This window comes from Gossypium arboreum, chromosome 5 (assembly GCF_025698485.1).
Source record: "Gossypium arboreum isolate Shixiya-1 chromosome 5, ASM2569848v2, whole genome shotgun sequence".
NCBI lineage: Eukaryota > Viridiplantae > Streptophyta > Magnoliopsida > Malvales > Malvaceae > Gossypium > Gossypium arboreum.
The window spans coordinates 11,821,361-11,840,894 of NC_069074.1; the positions used below are offsets into that span (position 1 = coordinate 11,821,361).

The 19,534-nt window shown below is 34.4% G+C and overlaps 3 protein-coding genes and 2 long non-coding RNA genes across 5 annotated transcripts; 3 read left to right on the top strand and 2 right to left on the bottom strand.

The window, feature by feature from the left end:
* Positions 1-1,911: 1,911 nt before the first annotated feature.
* On the bottom strand, positions 1,912-10,662 carry LOC108489961 (serine/threonine-protein kinase BLUS1-like). The gene is made up of 22 exons (XM_017794732.2): positions 9,781-10,662; positions 9,646-9,683; positions 9,073-9,259; positions 7,948-8,202; positions 7,382-7,506; positions 7,080-7,124; positions 6,915-6,996; positions 6,752-6,820; positions 6,493-6,663; positions 6,319-6,384; positions 5,916-5,984; positions 5,693-5,812; positions 5,511-5,581; positions 5,126-5,296; positions 4,420-4,523; positions 4,184-4,281; positions 3,334-3,480; positions 3,202-3,250; positions 3,041-3,105; positions 2,466-2,527; positions 2,316-2,367; positions 1,912-2,225 (listed from the first exon to the last, which is right to left on the bottom strand). Exons 3-22 carry the CDS (start codon positions 9,229-9,231, stop codon positions 2,220-2,222), a joined length of 1,986 nt encoding a protein of 661 aa, XP_017650221.1. The 5' UTR covers positions 9,232-9,259; positions 9,646-9,683; positions 9,781-10,662; the 3' UTR covers positions 1,912-2,219.
* LOC108489963 (uncharacterized) lies at positions 9,884-11,464 on the top strand. Its single transcript, XR_001872064.2, has 3 exons — positions 9,884-10,012; positions 10,640-10,694; positions 10,954-11,464. It is a non-coding gene; the product is annotated as an uncharacterized LOC108489963 (long non-coding RNA).
* Positions 11,465-12,063: 599 nt separating this feature from the next.
* On the top strand, positions 12,064-12,708 carry LOC108452790 (uncharacterized). Its single transcript, XM_017750580.2, has one exon. It carries the CDS (start codon positions 12,090-12,092, stop codon positions 12,513-12,515), a length of 426 nt encoding a protein of 141 aa, XP_017606069.2. The 5' UTR covers positions 12,064-12,089; the 3' UTR covers positions 12,516-12,708.
* A 2,360-nt stretch (positions 12,709-15,068) lies between these two features.
* LOC108450651 (photosystem I reaction center subunit III, chloroplastic-like) lies at positions 15,069-16,234 on the top strand. The gene is made up of 2 exons (XM_017748370.2): positions 15,069-15,955; positions 16,070-16,234. The coding sequence occupies exon 1, from the start codon at positions 15,260-15,262 to the stop codon at positions 15,938-15,940; it is 681 nt and encodes a 226-aa protein (XP_017603859.1). The 5' UTR covers positions 15,069-15,259; the 3' UTR covers positions 15,941-15,955; positions 16,070-16,234.
* LOC128293058 (uncharacterized) lies at positions 15,632-16,805 on the bottom strand. The gene is made up of 2 exons (XR_008283086.1): positions 16,703-16,805; positions 15,632-16,560 (listed from the first exon to the last, which is right to left on the bottom strand). It is a non-coding gene; the product is annotated as an uncharacterized LOC128293058 (long non-coding RNA).
* Between the last annotated feature and the right edge of the window lie 2,729 nt (positions 16,806-19,534).

Here is a 19,534-nt window from a genome sequence, read left to right on the forward strand (position 1 = left end):
GCAAATGTGAGTATTTTATTGGTCTAATAATACAATTAGCCCTCTAATATTTACACCTTAAATCAATTTAATTATAAATATAGAAAATTCAACAAATTTAACCCTTAATGTTTACAAAATTTGTCATTTTAGTTCTTTATAACTCATTGAGTAACTCACGTGAGATATTAAAATGATAAAATAGTACACTCTTACAAGACATTTGCATCAATTTCTTTTATTATAATTTGTGCTTCACATTGGACCAAACCAATTAATTTAGACTCTATCTGAAATAATTGATTGCATTACCACCCGAAAAGTAACGTTTTTAATGCCTTTTATTTTCTTTTGAATCTTAAATTTTTTTTTTGTATTTTATCTCAACTTTTTTAAAGTCATTTTGCAAGTGACTTGAAAGATGATACTTTTTTCTTATTTTAATTAAAAAAACTTACATCAGTTCAAATGGACTAAAATAATTAATTTTAAAAATTTAGTTACTAAATCAATAGAAATTATTAGTTGTGTGACAAAATAGAACGAAAGACATAATTGCATAATTATTTTTATTGTTTACTCATAAAAATAATTTCGACATAAATATAACGTTTCACGTACCATTTAACAAATAAAATTTAAAGAATAGACTAATTAGTACATTTCAAAATATATAAAAATTAATTTACTCTGTAAAACCCAAAATGCAATTCATCTTCTCTTATACTTTTACCATGAAAATACTATATTTTAAAACCACCTGTTCTACTCCAAAATAATATTAAAAAATTAGCCCATTTTAAGGTTAACTAACTTTTAAAAATGAATTTCGTAAAGTTTTAGATGATTCTAATAATTTTTATATAATTTTAGTAATATTTTGGAGACAGAATTAAATTATATATTTTATAATAATAAAATATAATTTTATCATTTTAATAGTATATATTTTTAAAATTTTTAAAAGGTTAAATTAAATTTTATTATTTTGAGAGAACAAAGTATAATTTTACTATTAGTAATTTAAAATTTTATAAATTATAAAATTTTATCATTTTAAGAGGTCAAAACCCGAGTCTCTACTAAACTCGCTATTGAATTTATAAACTTTTTTAAGAGATTGTCGTTCCAATTTTCGTAAAAAAATTAGCGAAAAGAAAACTATATACCATCGTCGATCAAATATGGTATACACAATATATATATATATTCATAATCTAGCATGAATTTTATGTTGCAAATCGTGATGATGCATTTAAGAATCATTAAATTTTGTGTCGTATATGGTAAATGCAGCTAAAGTTTATTTTTTAAACTAAAAATAATAATAAATTAAGGAAAAAGTTAAAACTACAGAGCAAAATGAGGGAAACTAAGGCAGATAAATTTAAAATATATGAACCCCAAAAATTTTATTTTATAATATTTTAAACTTGTTTCTCGTTCAAATATTTTTAATTAACTTAAATTTTTTTATTTTTGTAAATTCATTGATTGAATTGATACCTCTTTTTCTCGTCCAACCAATAGACATAAACAGACATTTTAACACCATACTTAATTTAGGACCAACGCTCCATCAGAAGCATGCAATAATGCTGTATCCTCGTATATTAATGCTGTATCACACGTTCACTTAAGAAATAGATTTTGATTTGTCGGCCACCTTTAAGATGCCGTGCTTCACATGATTTCATCATATATATATACCGTGTTTGGTTTATGAGAAAATGAAACATCATCAAATTTGATTTGATTGCTTTGGTTAAATGTAGTATTGTTTCATATACATACTGAACTGAAAATCAAAGTCATTTACTCTGATGTGATGTTGCATACCTTCTTTTTCTATAAAGGTTTACTGTTTAAGGTTAAAGTTATATTTCAGTATTTATATATTCTATAAAAGAACATTGTACAACAAGTAGGGCATTTGGGGGAATAAATTTTCTTTTCAGTCAATACTGTAAAACAACCTATATATGATACAAAAAGAGTATCGTGCTACAAACCAGAAGCTTAATCCAGTTATGCAATCACCTTTAAAATTCAGGGTCCAATAGATTTACAATTCGAATCTCAACCTCTACAACTCCTTTCCACCTTTCCTTTTCCTTAGACTATGACCTCATTTGTAGTAGGTCATAACTGTTTCGAATCGTCTCTTTCTAGCTTCTGTTAGGATCATATGGTTTAAGAGCTCAGTTCTACCTCCATCCGTGCACCGGATGGAAATAAAATTACACCTGAACTTAGAAGGTTAAGATATGTGCAGGCTGTAGAAGTAAGAAACAAGAAGAGAGGCAACAGATGAGCAAAGTAATTCAGAAACTAACCTGAGCGTTATCTGTTTTATATTTTTGCAGTTCTTCTTGGGCACAAATGAGCCTACATACAACAAACCAAGGTTCAGACTAGTTTTTATGTTTTGAGATGGTAAAATTAAGAAGCAAAAAGAGAACAGAATGCACTAGACATTGGAATACCTCCACTGTAACTCGGATATTTCATGAAGCAACTCCTTCTCCCTATCATGAGCTACTTCCAACTGCAATTCAAGAAAAATATGTTTCCCAAATGAATTGTGCAAGACGAAGATCTAGATTCGGGATCATTCATGCAACCTCAAAATCATGTAGGTCGATGAGGGGATTACAGATGATGTAAGATAAAGTTGAACGTTATAGCATAATAATGATTGACAGCGAACCAACAAACCAATGCCAAATGGAAACATGGGAACTCCACTGTAGAGCTTTCGTAGAACCTGTTGGAAACACACACAAACTACTACTTCCTGCTTTTCGGCAACACATTTCGCTCAATTCATTATTGACCTTCACATTGCTCTATCACCAAAATATTATTCCATGCTTCAATTTTTATTGTATGTTCCCTTAAGTTGTCGACAACTCATCCTAATTAAAGATCCCACACATGTATTCCAAAATTTCAATTCATAAAGTGCAGGACTCTGCGTTCACAATTTTTTTACGGCAGAGACTATATTTTTTGAGATTACCTTGGCTGATTTTTAATGATAGAACCCTATACGACGTACCAAAGATTTCTCTGTGACAGTTGAGACATTAGCTGGCATGGAAGCTCCCTCGAATGGGCGGTTGGCTAAATAATGGAGAAATAGAAAATGTAAGATCATCTAATTTGGATTCATTAAAGAGAGGAATAGGAGAGTTTTGAGGAGCGTTAATTTTAGCACACCTATAGAGTCACCAGCAGAAACTTGCTTCATCAGATTAAGAATATGATCCTGTTGATGAAAGCAAGCCAAGTAGAGACATTAGCTTTACAGATACAGTGGTAAAATGGCAAAAATATGTGTCTAACTTATACCCTTTGAAGAATGTTTGTCTGCAAAACGGATTGCAATAATGGGAAAAGTTGATTGGATGAAGAAGCTGATGGTGTGGCAACAGGAGTTGATGATGAAGCAGCATCAGATGGTGCTGCTGCTGACACTAAAGGATGTGGGTCCATCAACTGCATAACCCATAACACTGACATTATAAAGATTATAAGAAAATAAGTAAGATTATAGATATGTTTATTTTTTCCAGGCGTACGAGGCATCTTTGTCTAGTTAGGTTGATTGAAAAACTACGCATGCATCCAAGATCAATTATCACTTCCTTCTTGATGCTTGAACACAAGCCACCTACACAATGGTTCATGTGGACTCTGAGATTTTCTGAGTGTGATATGTGATGCTCAATCAGCTCTCAAAGCAGTCATAAGGTAAGGTTAGTTTTTACATAAGGTTTAGAGCATCCCTTTAGCCTGCTTTTCCTTGAATCTCTGGAAAAGCAGCTTTAAGCTCCCCTTTCTTCTTTACTAATACTTGTTAGGCTTACTTATTGTCCGAAAATTTTTTGTTACGGATACAGTTCAATCTCTTATAAATCAAGTCAGATACCTAATCATGCATTTACTAGAGAACTACAAAATGGGGTAATAGTTCTAATGCTGGGTGTAAAAGGCAATTTGGCACATAAGGCTTTGCTTGGTAGAGTGGAAAGAAAATTGGAAAGACAAAAAATTGAAGAGGTGGAAAAATAGAAATATGGAAAATATTATTTCCAAAGGTGTGCTTGGTAGGAAAGATAGAAAAATGAAAAGAGTAAGGCTAATTTATATCCCTTATGAGAAAAAGAAGCAAGAGCCAGACCGGAAAGATATAAATCACCTTCTCTAATTGCACATTTTCAGAGGTAACCTTAAAACGACCCCTTTGCTGAACAACAGGTGGCTTTGCTTTCTCATCTAGATCATCACTGTTCATTGCTGCAATTACACTTTCGTTACTTGGGAAGTAAATCAACTTGGAGTGGCAAGAGAGCAAAATAATCAAATCAACCAACCAAAAGACAAAAACTGGATTTTTGCACGACAAAAGCTAGAGAGTGAACAATTAACACTTGCCTGATGATTTAGTAGATGCCTTAGAAGGAAGCTCTGAAATACTATCCTCCTTTACTGCCACTCCATTGACACCAGAAATATTCTGGGACTGGTTTTGCTTATCACTGGAAAACTTCATAAAATGAGTGAATGTTGAAAAAATAGTATGATAAAAGGATGACAATAATACTAATACTACGGTTAATGTTGTGTAAATGAATTGGATGGGATGATAGTTTAATAGAAGTTTGGATAAATGTTTCCCAGATGTCTAAAGATTACCCCTTGTCAACTCTCTGATTCACACAACTCGAACCATATGGGTAAATATAGATCACATGATTTGGCTTTTATTCTATCAAATTGGAAATCAAGCATCTGGTATGCCCATGATAATCATAGGCCAAGATTTACAACAACAATTTCATTGCTGACATAAAAAGCAGGACATCATGCTTTATCTCAAAGGGACAACAGGCAACGAATGGAGTTTGCAGAACTAATTCTTGGGAGAGGAACTTTACACAATAAGACAAGCAAATTAAGTTGCCACACTACTGGTGCAACAGAGAAGTAAGCATTAGAACCAAGAAAATTTAAAGAATTATGCAGGTAAAGTATCAAACCTTTCTCCTTTAATTAGAAGAATTATGCAGGCAAAGCATTAAACAAGCAAAATAAAGTATCAAACCTTTCTGGTGTAGGGGTGCTCCCTAAAGTTGCTAACCTTTGAAGAGAAGGTTTGGTCATGTTATCAAAAGATTTTCCATTGAGTTCCAAAACATGCTTTTCACTTGGATTACTTTCAAGATGATCATCATGACAAAGGGAAATCACATTCAGTTCATTGGTGGGACTAGCAACGCTCGAGTCATCATCAGATCTTTCAGATCTAGCTCTGGATGGTCAAACACAGACATAATTACATTACTTACAGTAAATGAAGACTTAGTTAAAGTATGAGACCTGATGTGACACTTCTGGGGAAAGAAGACTATTCAAAATTTAATTTAGCACAGGCATGATACACTATGTTCTTATAACTTCCTATACTTGAACAAAAGAGACAAAAAATTTAAAAAAGCATGAATGTCAGATAATTAATAACATACTTGGCAAAATTTGTTGTTGGTTCAACAGCTGCAAAAGAAACTGGCTGATTCAGGACCAGATCATTATCTTCCTGTGGAAGCTAGACCATCATGAACCACCCAAAAGGGATCTTGTAGTAAAGAATAAATGACCAAGCACAAGGCATACAGAACCAAAAAAAATACTAATAATAATGAAGTACTTTATATGTGGCCTGAGAAGAGGTGTGCGGTTCTGATTGCTTCTCTTGTCCATCAAGAGTAGACAAAGAACTTGAACTCCCTCCCTGGGTAGTTTCGGATATAACATCTTCATCCTGAATCTGACAAAACAGAAAAAAAGAAGAATATGCCAATTCCAAAGAATTTGAAAACAAACATAGAAGTTTCATGTAAAGGATGAAAGGAAAGAAACCATTACTGTACCAGGGAAGCCTGAGCTTTCACATCTTCAAGATTGAAATTCCATTCACTTATCCCACGTTTATATTCATTCTGCTCGTTATTACAAAAGCATAGAAAAATCATGAACTTAAGATCATGAAATCCTATCAGTAGCCATAGTAGCAGAATATATTACATCCATGAGCAGGAAAGTAGAATATGCATCCATGATAGAACAGAGTAAATTACATATTGGTGGAAGTAAAAATCCACAAAGCGAACATACACTTACAAATTACCAATCAAAGTTAATAATATAAATTGCAGTCTAAACCCATACTCTAGTATTGACTTCATGATCTAACCAAAAGTTTTAATTCAATAATCATGACTTAACACAAGAACATCATAAAGACCACTTGTTTCAAGTTTTTAAAGTTCTAACCTGCGATAGTTCTTCTTTTTCACCATCTGGCATTTTCTTTTGCGCAAGCATATCTTCTTCTTTTCTCTATGTTTGAAAATGATAGCATTTGTGAGTATAACATAGAAATTTAAACATAACGGGAGGCTTAATGATACAAACTAAGAACCATATGCCTAAAAGTAGCATGCTAACCTTCAATGCTTGGATACGATCACCAAGAGCAGGCAATCCATCTAGAAGTGTTCGTGATATATAATCACTTGACCTCGCTTGCTTAAAAAAAGAATGTTTTAATAATTTCTTCGCTGAAGGTCTTTTTGAAGGATCTTTCACCAAGCAACTAGCAATCATTTGCTTGAAAGACTGAAGAGAAAAGAGAAACACAAGATGAACACATCACTTTATCTAATTAAATCCGACTATTGAGAGTTTTGGAGTGATTAAAGCTTACCTTAGAAAACTTCTTATCTCTTTCATAATCCAGGCCAGGAGGTGCATTTTGCAAGGTCATAAGCAATACCTAAGAACAACAGATAGGTTTTTAAATCAGAATAACTGTTAAGGTCCGGCAAATGATCAGGATTATGCCAAAGGGGATCACAGAAGCTATCCACCTTCATTGGAGGATATTTTGAAAAAGGAGCATGGCCATGAGCAAGCTCTAGTGCAGTTATACCGAATGACCAGATATCCGCCCTACATGGATTTTGCCAAATAAACATCAACATGATGCCACCTAAGGAGCATAAATATACTTTTTGAGAAAACAATAGATTTACTTGAAATCATAACCATGAAGTTGCTCCATAACCTCAGGTGCCATCCTGAAACAATGGAGAGGAAATTAGTCCACAGATTATAAGAAACATCGAAAGTTTGCCACTCTTGTAAGTCCAGTGAGACATCTCTTCAAAATTAAGATGCTCTATGAACAGGATTAGCTGGTTGTTCTGTAATCTACATTTCTATGGGTTGATAAGGATATATCTAGCCTTTGCTATACATAAAATATCTGGCACTCAAGAATGCTATCTAAGAACTAGGAACTAATTGAAATTTAGACATGATAATGTAAACATACCAGCAAGGTGTCCCTACAAATGTATTCCTCAGGCGTTGCCTATCACCTGATTCAAAAATGCAAGCTGAAACACCAAAGTCCCCCAACTTGATTCCACCGCGGGAGTCAATAAGAATATTCCCAGCCTGTTGAACAAGATCATTGAGGAACAAAGAAACCAAGTACTTCATTTTTACATAAGAAACAAATAATTAAGCTTTAATCAAAATTCTAGGAGCTCACAACAAAATAATCAAGATATTCCACTTGAAGTTGCAATGAAGAAATAATCAACTCAAACATATATTGCACAAATCAGAACCTCTGTTGTAGCAGAAATACTATCTTCACTTGCCCTAACGATTTTCAGTATGTATGCCTTTTGACTAGCAAATAACTTGCTCAATCGTAGAGAATTAGAGATAAAATAAACTGAACCAGTACGAGCTTGGTTTTAACCCTCCCCCCCGGCCCAAAGAATTACATGTGTATAGCTCAAATGATGCTACAAACTGTAATAATCACTAAAATATAATAGCACACACAAACACAATAGCTTTAAATCATGATGAAGACCAAATGCTTACTTTAACATCCCGATGTATGTGCCCATGATGATGAAGATACTCTAAACCTTTCAACACTTCACGAAGTACTGTTGCTATAACAACCTCCTCAAAACCATCTGGATATGCAGCCTTTAGTATATGAAGACAAGATCCCCCAGACATGTATGGCATGACAACCCATAGATTATGATCGCTAACAAAGGAGCAATGAGATTTAAGAACATTTGGATGGTCAACCAAGACCATTGTTTGTGCCTCACGAGAAATGTTATTCTACACAGGCACAATACAAGGATGATATCAAAACAACTACCAATTTTTATTAGCTGAAGCTGAACAGGAAGAAAAAAACAAAATTCCCTTTAAAAGAAGATAGAACTAGTGTTAATAACTTCGGAACAATCATGTTTGATGCAAAAGCATTCAGCCAAACTCTAAACATACTAGCTATGTTTGGAATGAAAAAAGCTTTGCTCCAAAGCTGATCTTATGAAAATGATTGATCTCTAACTTCTATTAATCCTACGCATATTTCAAATGATTGATTTAATTTGAGTTGACCAAATGCACCAATATCTACATCACGTATTGAGGGAGAAGTGCCTCTTATACGTGAACATAAATCTGTGTCCCTTAGCATTCTACATCAGCAGATATTAAAAATCAATATCTACCAAATCAAGAAGAAAATGCTTAGCCAAGCTCAAGTAGGTGATCAAGATTGTTTGAATATCGTTGCCGAATGTTAACTAATTGTATGCCGTATCAACTATGAAGAAAGCACAAACTTATTGATTTTCAAGTGAAGTTTAGAAACGGGGTTCAAGCAAATATCAATGATCCTTTTTTAAAAAAAATGAAATCTCATCAAATTGCTGACCGATCTTCAACATAAGATACAATGGATCTACAGAAATTCTTCAAAGTAGTTCATCATTGTGCAGCACAACAGATAAAAAGAAGCAACGGTAATTTTATTTTATTTTTATATTGATCCAGTTTGGCACAACCTTTAGCCCGAATCAGATAAGAAATGATCAAAACCAAATTTCAGTAAATGAAGAACCAAACCACCACCCCCCAGAAAAAATGATAATAACTTAAAAGAGAAAAACAATAGCAGAATCGGAATGAAGGGATTACCAGATCACAGTTATCACGTTCAAAATCAAGAATTTTTATTGCAACAATTTCATCAAAGGGTATACAATGAGCACGGCGCACAGAAGCACTAACACCCTGCCCGACCTCCTCATGCAGAATATAATACTCCGGTCCAATTGGATACTTCTTCTTCTCCATTATAATTTAGACCTCTCCTTCCCCTTCACTGTCACATAAACTCAACTTTCAATCGTCTTCCAGCATTAAAAGGCAAAACTTGATAACAAATCTTAAAAGGGCATAAAGTTTGAAACAAAGCCATGATAACAATAATAAAAAATGATTTGTTGCGGTCTATTAGGAAAAAACATGTATGTTGAAAAAAAAAATCAAGCAATGGGAGTATTGAATCATATACAAGCGAGCCTCGTTCTCTTAAATAGCAAGCAAAGGCTTCCAAAGTCTAGAAAGAGATCCCAAATGGAATCCAATTTTTAATAACAATATAAAACCAATAAAACATTTTAAAACAAATATAGAATATAAATATTGTGATTTTTATTCACGTATATACCGTATCCAATCTTCCAAAAAAAGAATCAATAAACAAACCTGAAATATCTTTTTCAAACCCACATCCCGAAATCAATCTGCATAAAAAGAAAGAAAGAAAGAAAGATGAGGCGTATTATAATAAAACATTGAAAAGGCATGTATAAAAAAGTTAAAGGAAGAAAAAATGATTACCGTGCAATGTAATGAGATGAGAGAAAGAGAAGTGAAAAGAAAGGAAAAGGAAAGGAGATAAAAGAGAGAAAGGGGAAGGGAAAAGAGGCATTGATGAGATGAAAGGGTTTAATTGTTGTTTGGCTTCGCTTTCCCGTGAAAACAAAGAGCTAAAGGAGAGAGAGAGAAAGATAGACAGCGAGGCTCTCGGATCGCCGCTAAATATCGTTTGCATGCAGGAATCCCGCCACTTGTGTTTCTCTTTCTCTCTCTTTCTCTTTTATTTTCTTTGATTTAAGCAACATTATAAGCTAATAATCATTATTTTCTTTGATTTTTTCTTCAAATTGAATTTTAAGAGTTTGAATTGGTTTGTTAAGCTTGATCGAGTTTTTCAATTTTTTTTTTTTAAAATTATATAGTATCTTTATGTTATTTTTCATTAATTTTGAAAAAAATCACTAATCAATTTTTTGAATATATTATTACTATAATTGTTCAGAAAATTTCATGTGTGACATATTTATTTACTCCAAAACGTTTTTGTAAGGATATACAGGTCCAGGAGATATATATGATGAGGTTTAAGGAATTTTAAATAGGATAATTTCGTTATTTCATGAGAAATTTGGAATATTTTTCTGGATAAAAATATTCATATGACATGGTTTATGCGCAAAAATAACTAAAAATTATAGGAATATTTATATATGCAATGGGTTTTGGGTGGGAGGTGGAGTGTATATATTAGTGTTGGGACACAAGTTCCTCAGGAGTGTTAATGTGTTATTATATATTATGGATGTTCCGTCTGATAAAAGAGTGCATGACCGTAAGATTTACAGAGGCTTGACTCACTCAGAATGTTTGATTGAAGCAGATGATGAACAGAAGAAGAGGTAGTACTGGGATGAAGAAGGAAGGTGTCTCCTATGGTATGTTTGGACTGATTGGAGTTTGAAAGCCTTTTCCGCTAGCAGGCTGTTTAGCCTATGATTGATACTGTTACGCTCAACAACAACTAACTGGGCTTCAAGCCCAAATAAGATCCTGTTGTTCAGCATGTTGCTCCCAACTCTCCTACATTTCACTCAACCTCTTCTCTAGCCAATTTTTTCATTTTTCATGTTTCACTGCTGTGTGAAGGACATATAATTCCAGATGCATGAGATATATTTTCTATGATGTTTTCAGGCACGTACTAGACCACTATTTTCAATTTTGAACCGACCGGACCAGCCTCTAGCGTTACAACAAAACGAAGCACCCTTTATCCAACTGACCCCCACTTCAAGGGTAGTACTAAGTGGTCAAGTGGATCCCCAGTAAATGTTTGTGAATAAAGGAAGATGAGAGATCCATTATATATGTCCTTGCTGCTATCCTATAACCTTTGCTACCTTAACTCCTTCACTTCTGTAACTGGTGTGCAAACGCATGCATGGACGCCCCCGTTGGCTGCTACATTATTGGCAATCCAGCCGAGTATTGAGGATGACTGTAACCTTTCTCAACCTTCCTGGTATTAAGAAACTTTTGCAATCAATAATGTTTTCTTTTCTGTTGGAAATAGCTATATATGAGATTCGTACTAAAGTCATCGTCGGCTAGCTAGAACCAATTTCTTCCGGTGTACTTGCCTGAGAAATTAATAGACAGATTAATGTAAAACCACCTGCATTAATTAATTAAAATCTTTAAGCAAGTTGTTTTTCTTTTCGTAGTTGGGAATATATATATGTATTATTCATCCATTTTCCTTTCAACTATAAAGGGAAGGTCTTGGAAGCTGCAATAAGAGTAATGACAAATTGACTTAACTAAAAAAAGTCTAACTTGCACAAGCCCCAGAGGAATTCAGAACATGGTGCCAGCCTAATCGATGGATTAGGGATTCTGCAAGGAAAAAGAAACTACAAAATAAATTAAGCCCAACTTGATTGTAGTTGACACTTGACAGGGTAAAAGTCAAACCCAAAACCTCGCTGAGTTTAGAGACATAGAGCATATAAAAAAAGGCCAGCTACCTGATACAAATTAAGAAAAAAGAATATATGTTGTGGTTAACTCCAGGAATTTGCACTAATCGTCCATTCCAGCATTAGTTTTCCCCATCATTTTACTATATAATCAAATTAATTAGTCATATCTTTTGAACCAACCGCATATATAATTATATATAATCAAAATTCTTCCCTCAACTTACTTTAGAACATTAGGGGGAAAAAAGTCAATTGGCTGCAATTTTCTTAGAGCTCGCAGGTGCCCATAAATAGACGTAAGACATACAACTAATCCTTCCATGGTTAGTCTCTCTCTCTCGCCATTTTATGAGCTTAAATCCAAAGAGAGAGACCTTAAGCAGCTCAAGGGGAAAAGTTGCATTATCTCTAGAAGGAAGGGATCTTCAGGAGAGTGAAAAAATGGGATATGTGCTGGTGGTTTCACTTCCCATGGTGATTCTGCTCATCATGTTGAGCTTTGGTTGCTTTGTAATGGGAAGGAACAAAGGGCGACAAGAAGGGCGTGCATTGGCTGCTCAAGAACTTGGGATTAATCCTCAGTCACAGGGAATGGTTTCGGTTGTAGATGGTGTAATGGTGCCCCCAGGGACCCCTCCACCACCACCTCCGCCTCATCAACACCCAGCATTCCCTTCTGTTCCTTCCCCTCATCAACCTGCATTCCCTTCTCCTACACCTCATCATCCCAATACCCTCTACTTGAAGCAACAAAATGGCATGATCGCTGCTTAAAAGTTCTCATGTTTTTTCATGTCGTTATGAACTAAACAAGCTCTTCATATGTATCCTTGTTGTTGATTAATTTTAACTACATTTGAGTTTGGTGTAGTTTCTTGGTTTAATAACTAATTTTCTTAGGGCTATATGTTATTGTAATCGATTGAATTTTTCAATTTTCTTTTTTTTCCTTTCCTTTTCTTTTTGGTTTGATTAATTCATCTCATTTTGTATTGTATAGATTTTTATATATCCATTCGCATCATATGTGTGTCATAGCCCTAGCCACCTACAATTCTTGGTAAGCAGCAATTTTTGTTTCTGAGTATCGGTATTTACTTCCCTCAAAATTTAAGGGGAAAAAAAGAAGAAAAGTTGGCCAATACTAATAGAGCCTAAATAGAAAGAACCTTTGCAAGTGGAGTGGAGTTGTATCTTAATAAAAATAATACTACTAAACTACCGTAAAGTAACATCCTAGGAGAATCAGAATGTAGTGATTTGGCAGACAAATTAAAGACCTGTTCATGAGCACTTAACTCAGCGTTACTACACTTTTGTCCACTGGAAATTGAGAAATGCCTGCATTGGGTTGGAAAGTTTAGCCGTGGAGGCTTGAACATTAAGCTGCATACAGTTAGCAAACACATTAAAAAACACCTATCTTTCTCTTCCACTCTGTCCTTCACAGAATCTGAACCCTCACTTTATTTAAGAAGCCACAAGAAACCTCTTTATAAATATATTTCTCCTCTTTACAAAGAGATTTCATAGGGAAAAGCTCAAAGTAAAGATGGGTTTGGTTGTAATCATCTCTCTACCACTACTTATCCTCTGCATCTTACTTGCTGCGGCATATTACTTCTTCAGAAGAGCTAAACGGCGACAAGCTACCAACCCTCAGATTTATGGGGCACCAGCTCCGCCGCCTGGTGCACCTCCTCCTCCACATACCAAGCCTGACAACTTGGCCAGTGTTTGACAGGTTCCAAGAATGGATTTTTTATCTCTGGGATAACTTTAGAAAAGAAAATTCCCATCCCTGTACTTTATTTTACTGTAGACAAGTTTTTCGTTTTTTTGTTTGTTTGGTTGCTTATATTTGTGTGAATTTGAGACAAACTACGTTTGGTTACCTGTGTTGAAATGATATTATCTCATCAGGGCTAAGTTTAGGGTTGCCTTTGTCATTTGATTTTAGATTGGATTTGTTTGTGTTGCCCGCCCTGTGCACTTTTGTCACATGAAAAAAAATGGTTGAAATGGTGTATTTGCAGTATCCATTATGTCTCGAGTTTATGTTTTTTATATTCAAATTGAGGTTGTTCATCTAATATCAATATCAATTAAAAATGGAGGGTTCCAATTTAACAGGTTGAAATTACAAAAGCTAAAAATCTATTTTCTGAAGCATAATTTAGCCTGAACGTTTGATGTTGCTTAAATCAGTTATTTTATGATACTTTGCAGATAACTAAGCACATACATTAACCATAGTAGTGGTTGCCGATGTTACTAAACCATAAAACTGCAACAAAACTTTGATTAAAATAAACAGTTGGTTGCTTTATCAAAAGAACAATCACAGCACACTATCTCATAGAGATAGTACTTAAAAAAATCAAAACTTTCTACCGTGATTTACACTCGATTAGAGATATGTATGTGGGAGCACAAGCGGTGTGAGTGGGTAGACGCTTACAGTTCTTTCTCAAGAAACCACTTAAACAATGTTTCACTCGCAAATTACCCATCATGTATGCCAGGCCAGATTTTCTTGCCTCTCTCTGATCCTCCAGTTGCTTGCTGCAACTTACCCCTCGAAATCTCTCTGCTTTGTTTGCTAGAACTACACCCATCTCTATTTTCAAGCCTAAAATCCTTAACATCGTCTGGTGAGCTTTGATTGCTACTTATTCAGGGCAAGTGGCCTTTCAAATGCTCGAAGTTGACCATCATCAGGGTCACAGTTCTAACTTTCTATCAGATGATTCTCAAAATCATGACTATCCTTCCTTTCTTTGATCTTCATAATAGTTACCTAACAACACGTTGAGTGAAACAGAACTTTGCAGAGCCAATGCATCTGGTAAAGACATCAAGCAGAAATAGAGCACGACAAAGTCGGGAATTTTTTGATAGGATACAACTTAGTAACTAGGACAGTGATAAAATTTTCACTATTTCTCTTGTAAGAGAATATTAAACACCTGGCTCTGGTTGCCCCTTTCACTTTGCCCCTGCAAGCAGGTCGTAACGATCATTACACTAATCATCGCTAGGCCTAAAGATTTATTTTGGCACATCATGTTAATTTTATGTCTAAAGATTTTGCATTTTGTGACAAAGGAATGGAATTCCCATCCCATGTTAAATTGATGTTATGTTTTGAAATTACGGGGTCTAGATATTTTTGAGTTCCCCCTTTGAATGATGTCCTGTTTTATTGTAACCAAAGATATTGCTACAGTTACATGCAGTAGTGAGTAGGGTCTGGCTCATGCGCAACACACGAACTAATGACAAAGCTCCCAAATTTGAGAGGATATGGATATAAGAGAATCTGAAACTCACAACCAACAGTCGCCCTTTAACCAACCACAACCATCCATCTCAGCTTTCTTATCCTTCCTCCCACCACTAGTCTCTCCCTTACCCGAATCTAAAAGACTAAAACCGATCCCTCACCTTCCTCTCTTTCTTCATCATCAGCAAAGAAATATACCAGAAAATCAAAAATAAGAAGAAAAGAGATCCCCATGATGTCTCTTACAATCCCAACTAATCTCTCAAAATCAATTTTGAAGCCAAAGCTGGAGACCCAAGTGATCCCCAAGGCTTCATCCAGATCATTGATTGTATGCTCCTCCAGCAATCCTTCCTCCTCCGACAAATCGGCTTCATCACTCCAGGCCTTCTCAGCGGCTCTCGCTCTTTCTTCCATCCTTCTTTCGGCTCCACTCCCTGCTGTTGCCGACATTGCGGGGCTCACTCCTTGCAAAGAGTCCAAGCAATTCGCCAAGCGCGAGAAGCAGCAGATCAAGAAGCTGGAATCCTCGTTGAAGCTTTACGCCCCCGATAGCGCACCGGCTCTCGCCATCAAAGCCACCATCGAGAAAACCAAGAGACGGTTCGACAACTACGGCAAGTACGGCTTGCTCTGCGGCTCCGATGGGTTGCCTCATTTGATAGTGAGCGGCGATCAGAGGCACTGGGGTGAGTTCATCACGCCCGGCCTGTTGTTCTTGTACATCGCTGGATGGATCGGGTGGGTCGGAAGGAGCTACCTTATTGCTATAAGCGATGACAAGAAGCCAGCCATGAAGGAGATCATCATCGATGTGCCTTTGGCTACCGGTCTCATCTTCAGAGGCTTTATTTGGCCTGTTGCTGCCTACAGAGAGCTTATCAATGGTGACCTTGTTGTCAAGGACGTTTAATCTTATCTGCCTCAGGTCTCCAGCATCCCTTCAAGTTTTTTCTTGAATTCTCGACAATGATATTTCCTGTTACCAACAATGTCATTAATCATTATAATTGTTTTCTCTCATTTTCTTTTGGGCATACAGAGATTGAATGGAACAACAACTAGGATGCGAAGACTGACTTTGCTCATGGAGAAAAGAGGCGTCTTGTGAAATTTCTTCTACTTGTATATGCAAAGTTTTTTTAATCTGTGTGAGCTTATGTAATGCTAGTGTTAAAACATAATTTGGATATGATTTTTCTCTCCATCTCAATCGTTGTCACCCAAATTCATGTGACAGTAAATACAAATGTGTGCTATAAACAGGAAACTTTGAATACCATGAAATCCTATACTATCAACATAGATGTTTAATCACACCAGTGGATGACAAAACGTAAAGCAGAGATGCATATATATTTCAAGTTGAGAATAGAAGGTGAGATTTAAGGAAAGATGGGTGGTGATTCTAATGCAAACAGTCAGTCAGCCTCTTGACTGGCTTAGCTGTGCTCCAATAGTAACATTAACAGGCCCTTCATCAACTGGCACAAACTAAATGAACAGACCGATAAGGAGGGCCAGGAACTCGACCTGCATGGCACAAAATAATATCTTAAAAGTGTGTGTTAATCTACTTCAATAAAGTAGTGAAGGTTGGGTTCAGGCCTTGATCATTCAGACATGTTAAGACTGTCTTCTGAAATAAAGGAATTAGTGTTGGAAGAAGTCTTACGGTTAGTAGTGAACCCTGTCTGAAGTTGATCATCGATGGAAACCGGACATTGTCTTCAAATAACCAAAAGACATTTGCAAATTTGGTTCCTCGTGGTTAGCCCATCTTTTTTAGCCATTGTCCGAAGCTCTATAGACCTCAAAAATTGGACCTTGATCCAAGTAGCAAACATGAATTTTCTTTTTTCCTTTTCAGCTTGTAACCCAGATTGATATCAAACCAAGTTGGGCCTGGATCATTCTAGTTCTCTTCTCATTTCTTGGTTTGGTTACCGTTGACATATTATATCCACAAGAGCAAGTACGAAACTAAAAACAAATCAAATTAGTTTACTTAATGAAATCTGAATTGCGAACATGGAGTTTAAGTCCATTTCGGGTTCGAATTCCAATAGTTACAACCTCTTTTTTTTTTTTTATCTCAAAGTAGAACCCATATTCATAGAGTTTATTAGTTACATAAGATAAATGATGGATGATGTCTTTAAATTCAAAAAACACAATCAACCTTCTTTGTGTTTAGACTTTACAGTACAAAAATAATGCGGGTTTATGGGTTAATTATGCAGTCTGAGTGATCGCAAAGGGACATAATGAGAGAGTAATTTGACTTACAGAAGTCCATAATGGTGAGTGCATTCCACCAACCACCATGCTTTCCCTTCCTTGAGAGAAGAGAGATGGACCAGTCCATATCCCCTCGTTTCAAAAAAAATATACCTACCGCTTCACTATTGGTAACCCTAATGGGGAGCAAAAGGAAACTGGTATAAAGGTGTGATTTGATTTTGGTATTTTGGACAACAAGTCTTTTCTTTTTAAAAATAAATTAGCTCATACTAGTTTTATTTCTTTAGGGATATTGCTTAGATTCCTTTGACAATTTTACTGCACACTTGGCAAAGTTCCTTCTTCCAAATTTTGATTCAGGGTTTCAAGTCCAATAAAAACTTCTCTTGCTTCCGTAATTCAACATTAACAATTATGATTATTGAATCAATTATCAGATACCCATAGCCAATTTAGTCTCATTCAAAGTTTTTTTTTTTTTTTTCTCCTTTCAAAGAAAAAGTAATGCAAAGAAAAATTAGTGTTAATTAGGTCTACCTAAGACCTCCTACTAGAAACGAATGATTCCTTCGTTGAAACAATTAAAAAGGGATGTTCAGTTTAAACAAACACATACATTAATAACACTACTACAGGTTACTGGATGTGGAAATGATTGGGTTAGGGGTTTGACTTTCTGTAGAATCCCATGTTGCATTATTTGACACCACCCACATATTCAACACTTAAAAAAAAAAAATTCCCCCGGTGCTTAATATAAATTGTTTTTCTTTTTTTTAAGTAAAGGGCGCGAAAGGACTAAAAAGTAGGTAAGACGTCAACGTAAGAGAATGCATGTATGTTATAGGCACATTAACCACCCTCAAGCGTACATGAGCTCAACTGGGGTTCATGATTATGGGTTTGATTAATGTTTTTGTTGGGAACCGAAAGGAAAGAATTAATGTCACAATAAGAAACCCATTACTTGATGTTAACCTGTCTTCCAACAACTTAATTATGTTAAATAATAATCTTGTTTGTAGTGTTTTAGAGATAAATTTTAAAATTATATATGAATTATAATTTAATGTGTAATTATATACATGAACTTTAATATGGTGCAATTATACATGTAAAACTCTAATAATGATTCAAATGTATACTTCAAACTTTAATTTTATTTTAATCATACACATTTAAAATATAAATATATCAATTTATTTTTATATTGGATAAATATAATTATTTATGTATGTAATATATAAATATAAAATAATATTATATCAATAATTATATTAATAATTTACAAGAATTAGATCAAATTAAAATTTAATGCATAAAATTGCACAAAATCAAAGTTTATATATACAATTGCACATTAAACCATAATTCATGTATAATTTTGAGATTTATCCCTTTTTATAATTAAGTTATTTTTATGTTAGATTTATGGTTTATAATTTTTTAGTTCATGATTGTCCTTTCAATAATAATATTCTAAAATTTGAATTTAAAATTTTCATTTAAAATACAATTTTAAATATGTTTCATTTTTCTAATTAAAAGGTTTTAGTCCGAAATTTTAAATAATAATAATAATAATAGTAATTGTGAATGGTTTTTCTTCTTTTGAAAATGGTTTGCTAGACTTATCTTACTTACCAGCAAATTTACTTTCCCACATCTCAAGTCGTTGGTTTTACATTGAAAATTTGAATTTAATATAAAAATTGCGTTTATATATTATTTTGAGCTTAAATTTGGTAATTGTTTTACATATTGAGATTTAAAATTTTTTGTCCAAATTAATTTATATAATTCACAATTTTTTTCACGTTGAAGACTTAAATTAGATAATTTATTCTCATATTGAAGACTGAAATTCTTTTTATCCATGTTAGCATGCTAGCTTGAATTCCACAATTATTTCCGACTTAATTTTTTTATTTAATTACATTAACCCTAAAATAATGATATTAAAATTTCTGTCAACTGAACCAATTCAATGCTCCTACGTTTCAGGTAAACTCATGAGGCAAACCAAATAAATTAAGCCAACGTAAAGCTTCCCCAGAAAAATAATAGATTAAAAGATTTTCATATAATGGTGTTATATGGTAGGTAAACCAACACCACAAAAGTATTAACCCAGGGCTGACTATATAAGCAGTCATCAACATCAATTAGATAGCAATGGAGAAATTTATGCACTAATTCAAGTCATTATATAACTTAAAAGATAGAATAAGAAGAAGAAGAAGAAGTAGCTAAGGGTGCTCGA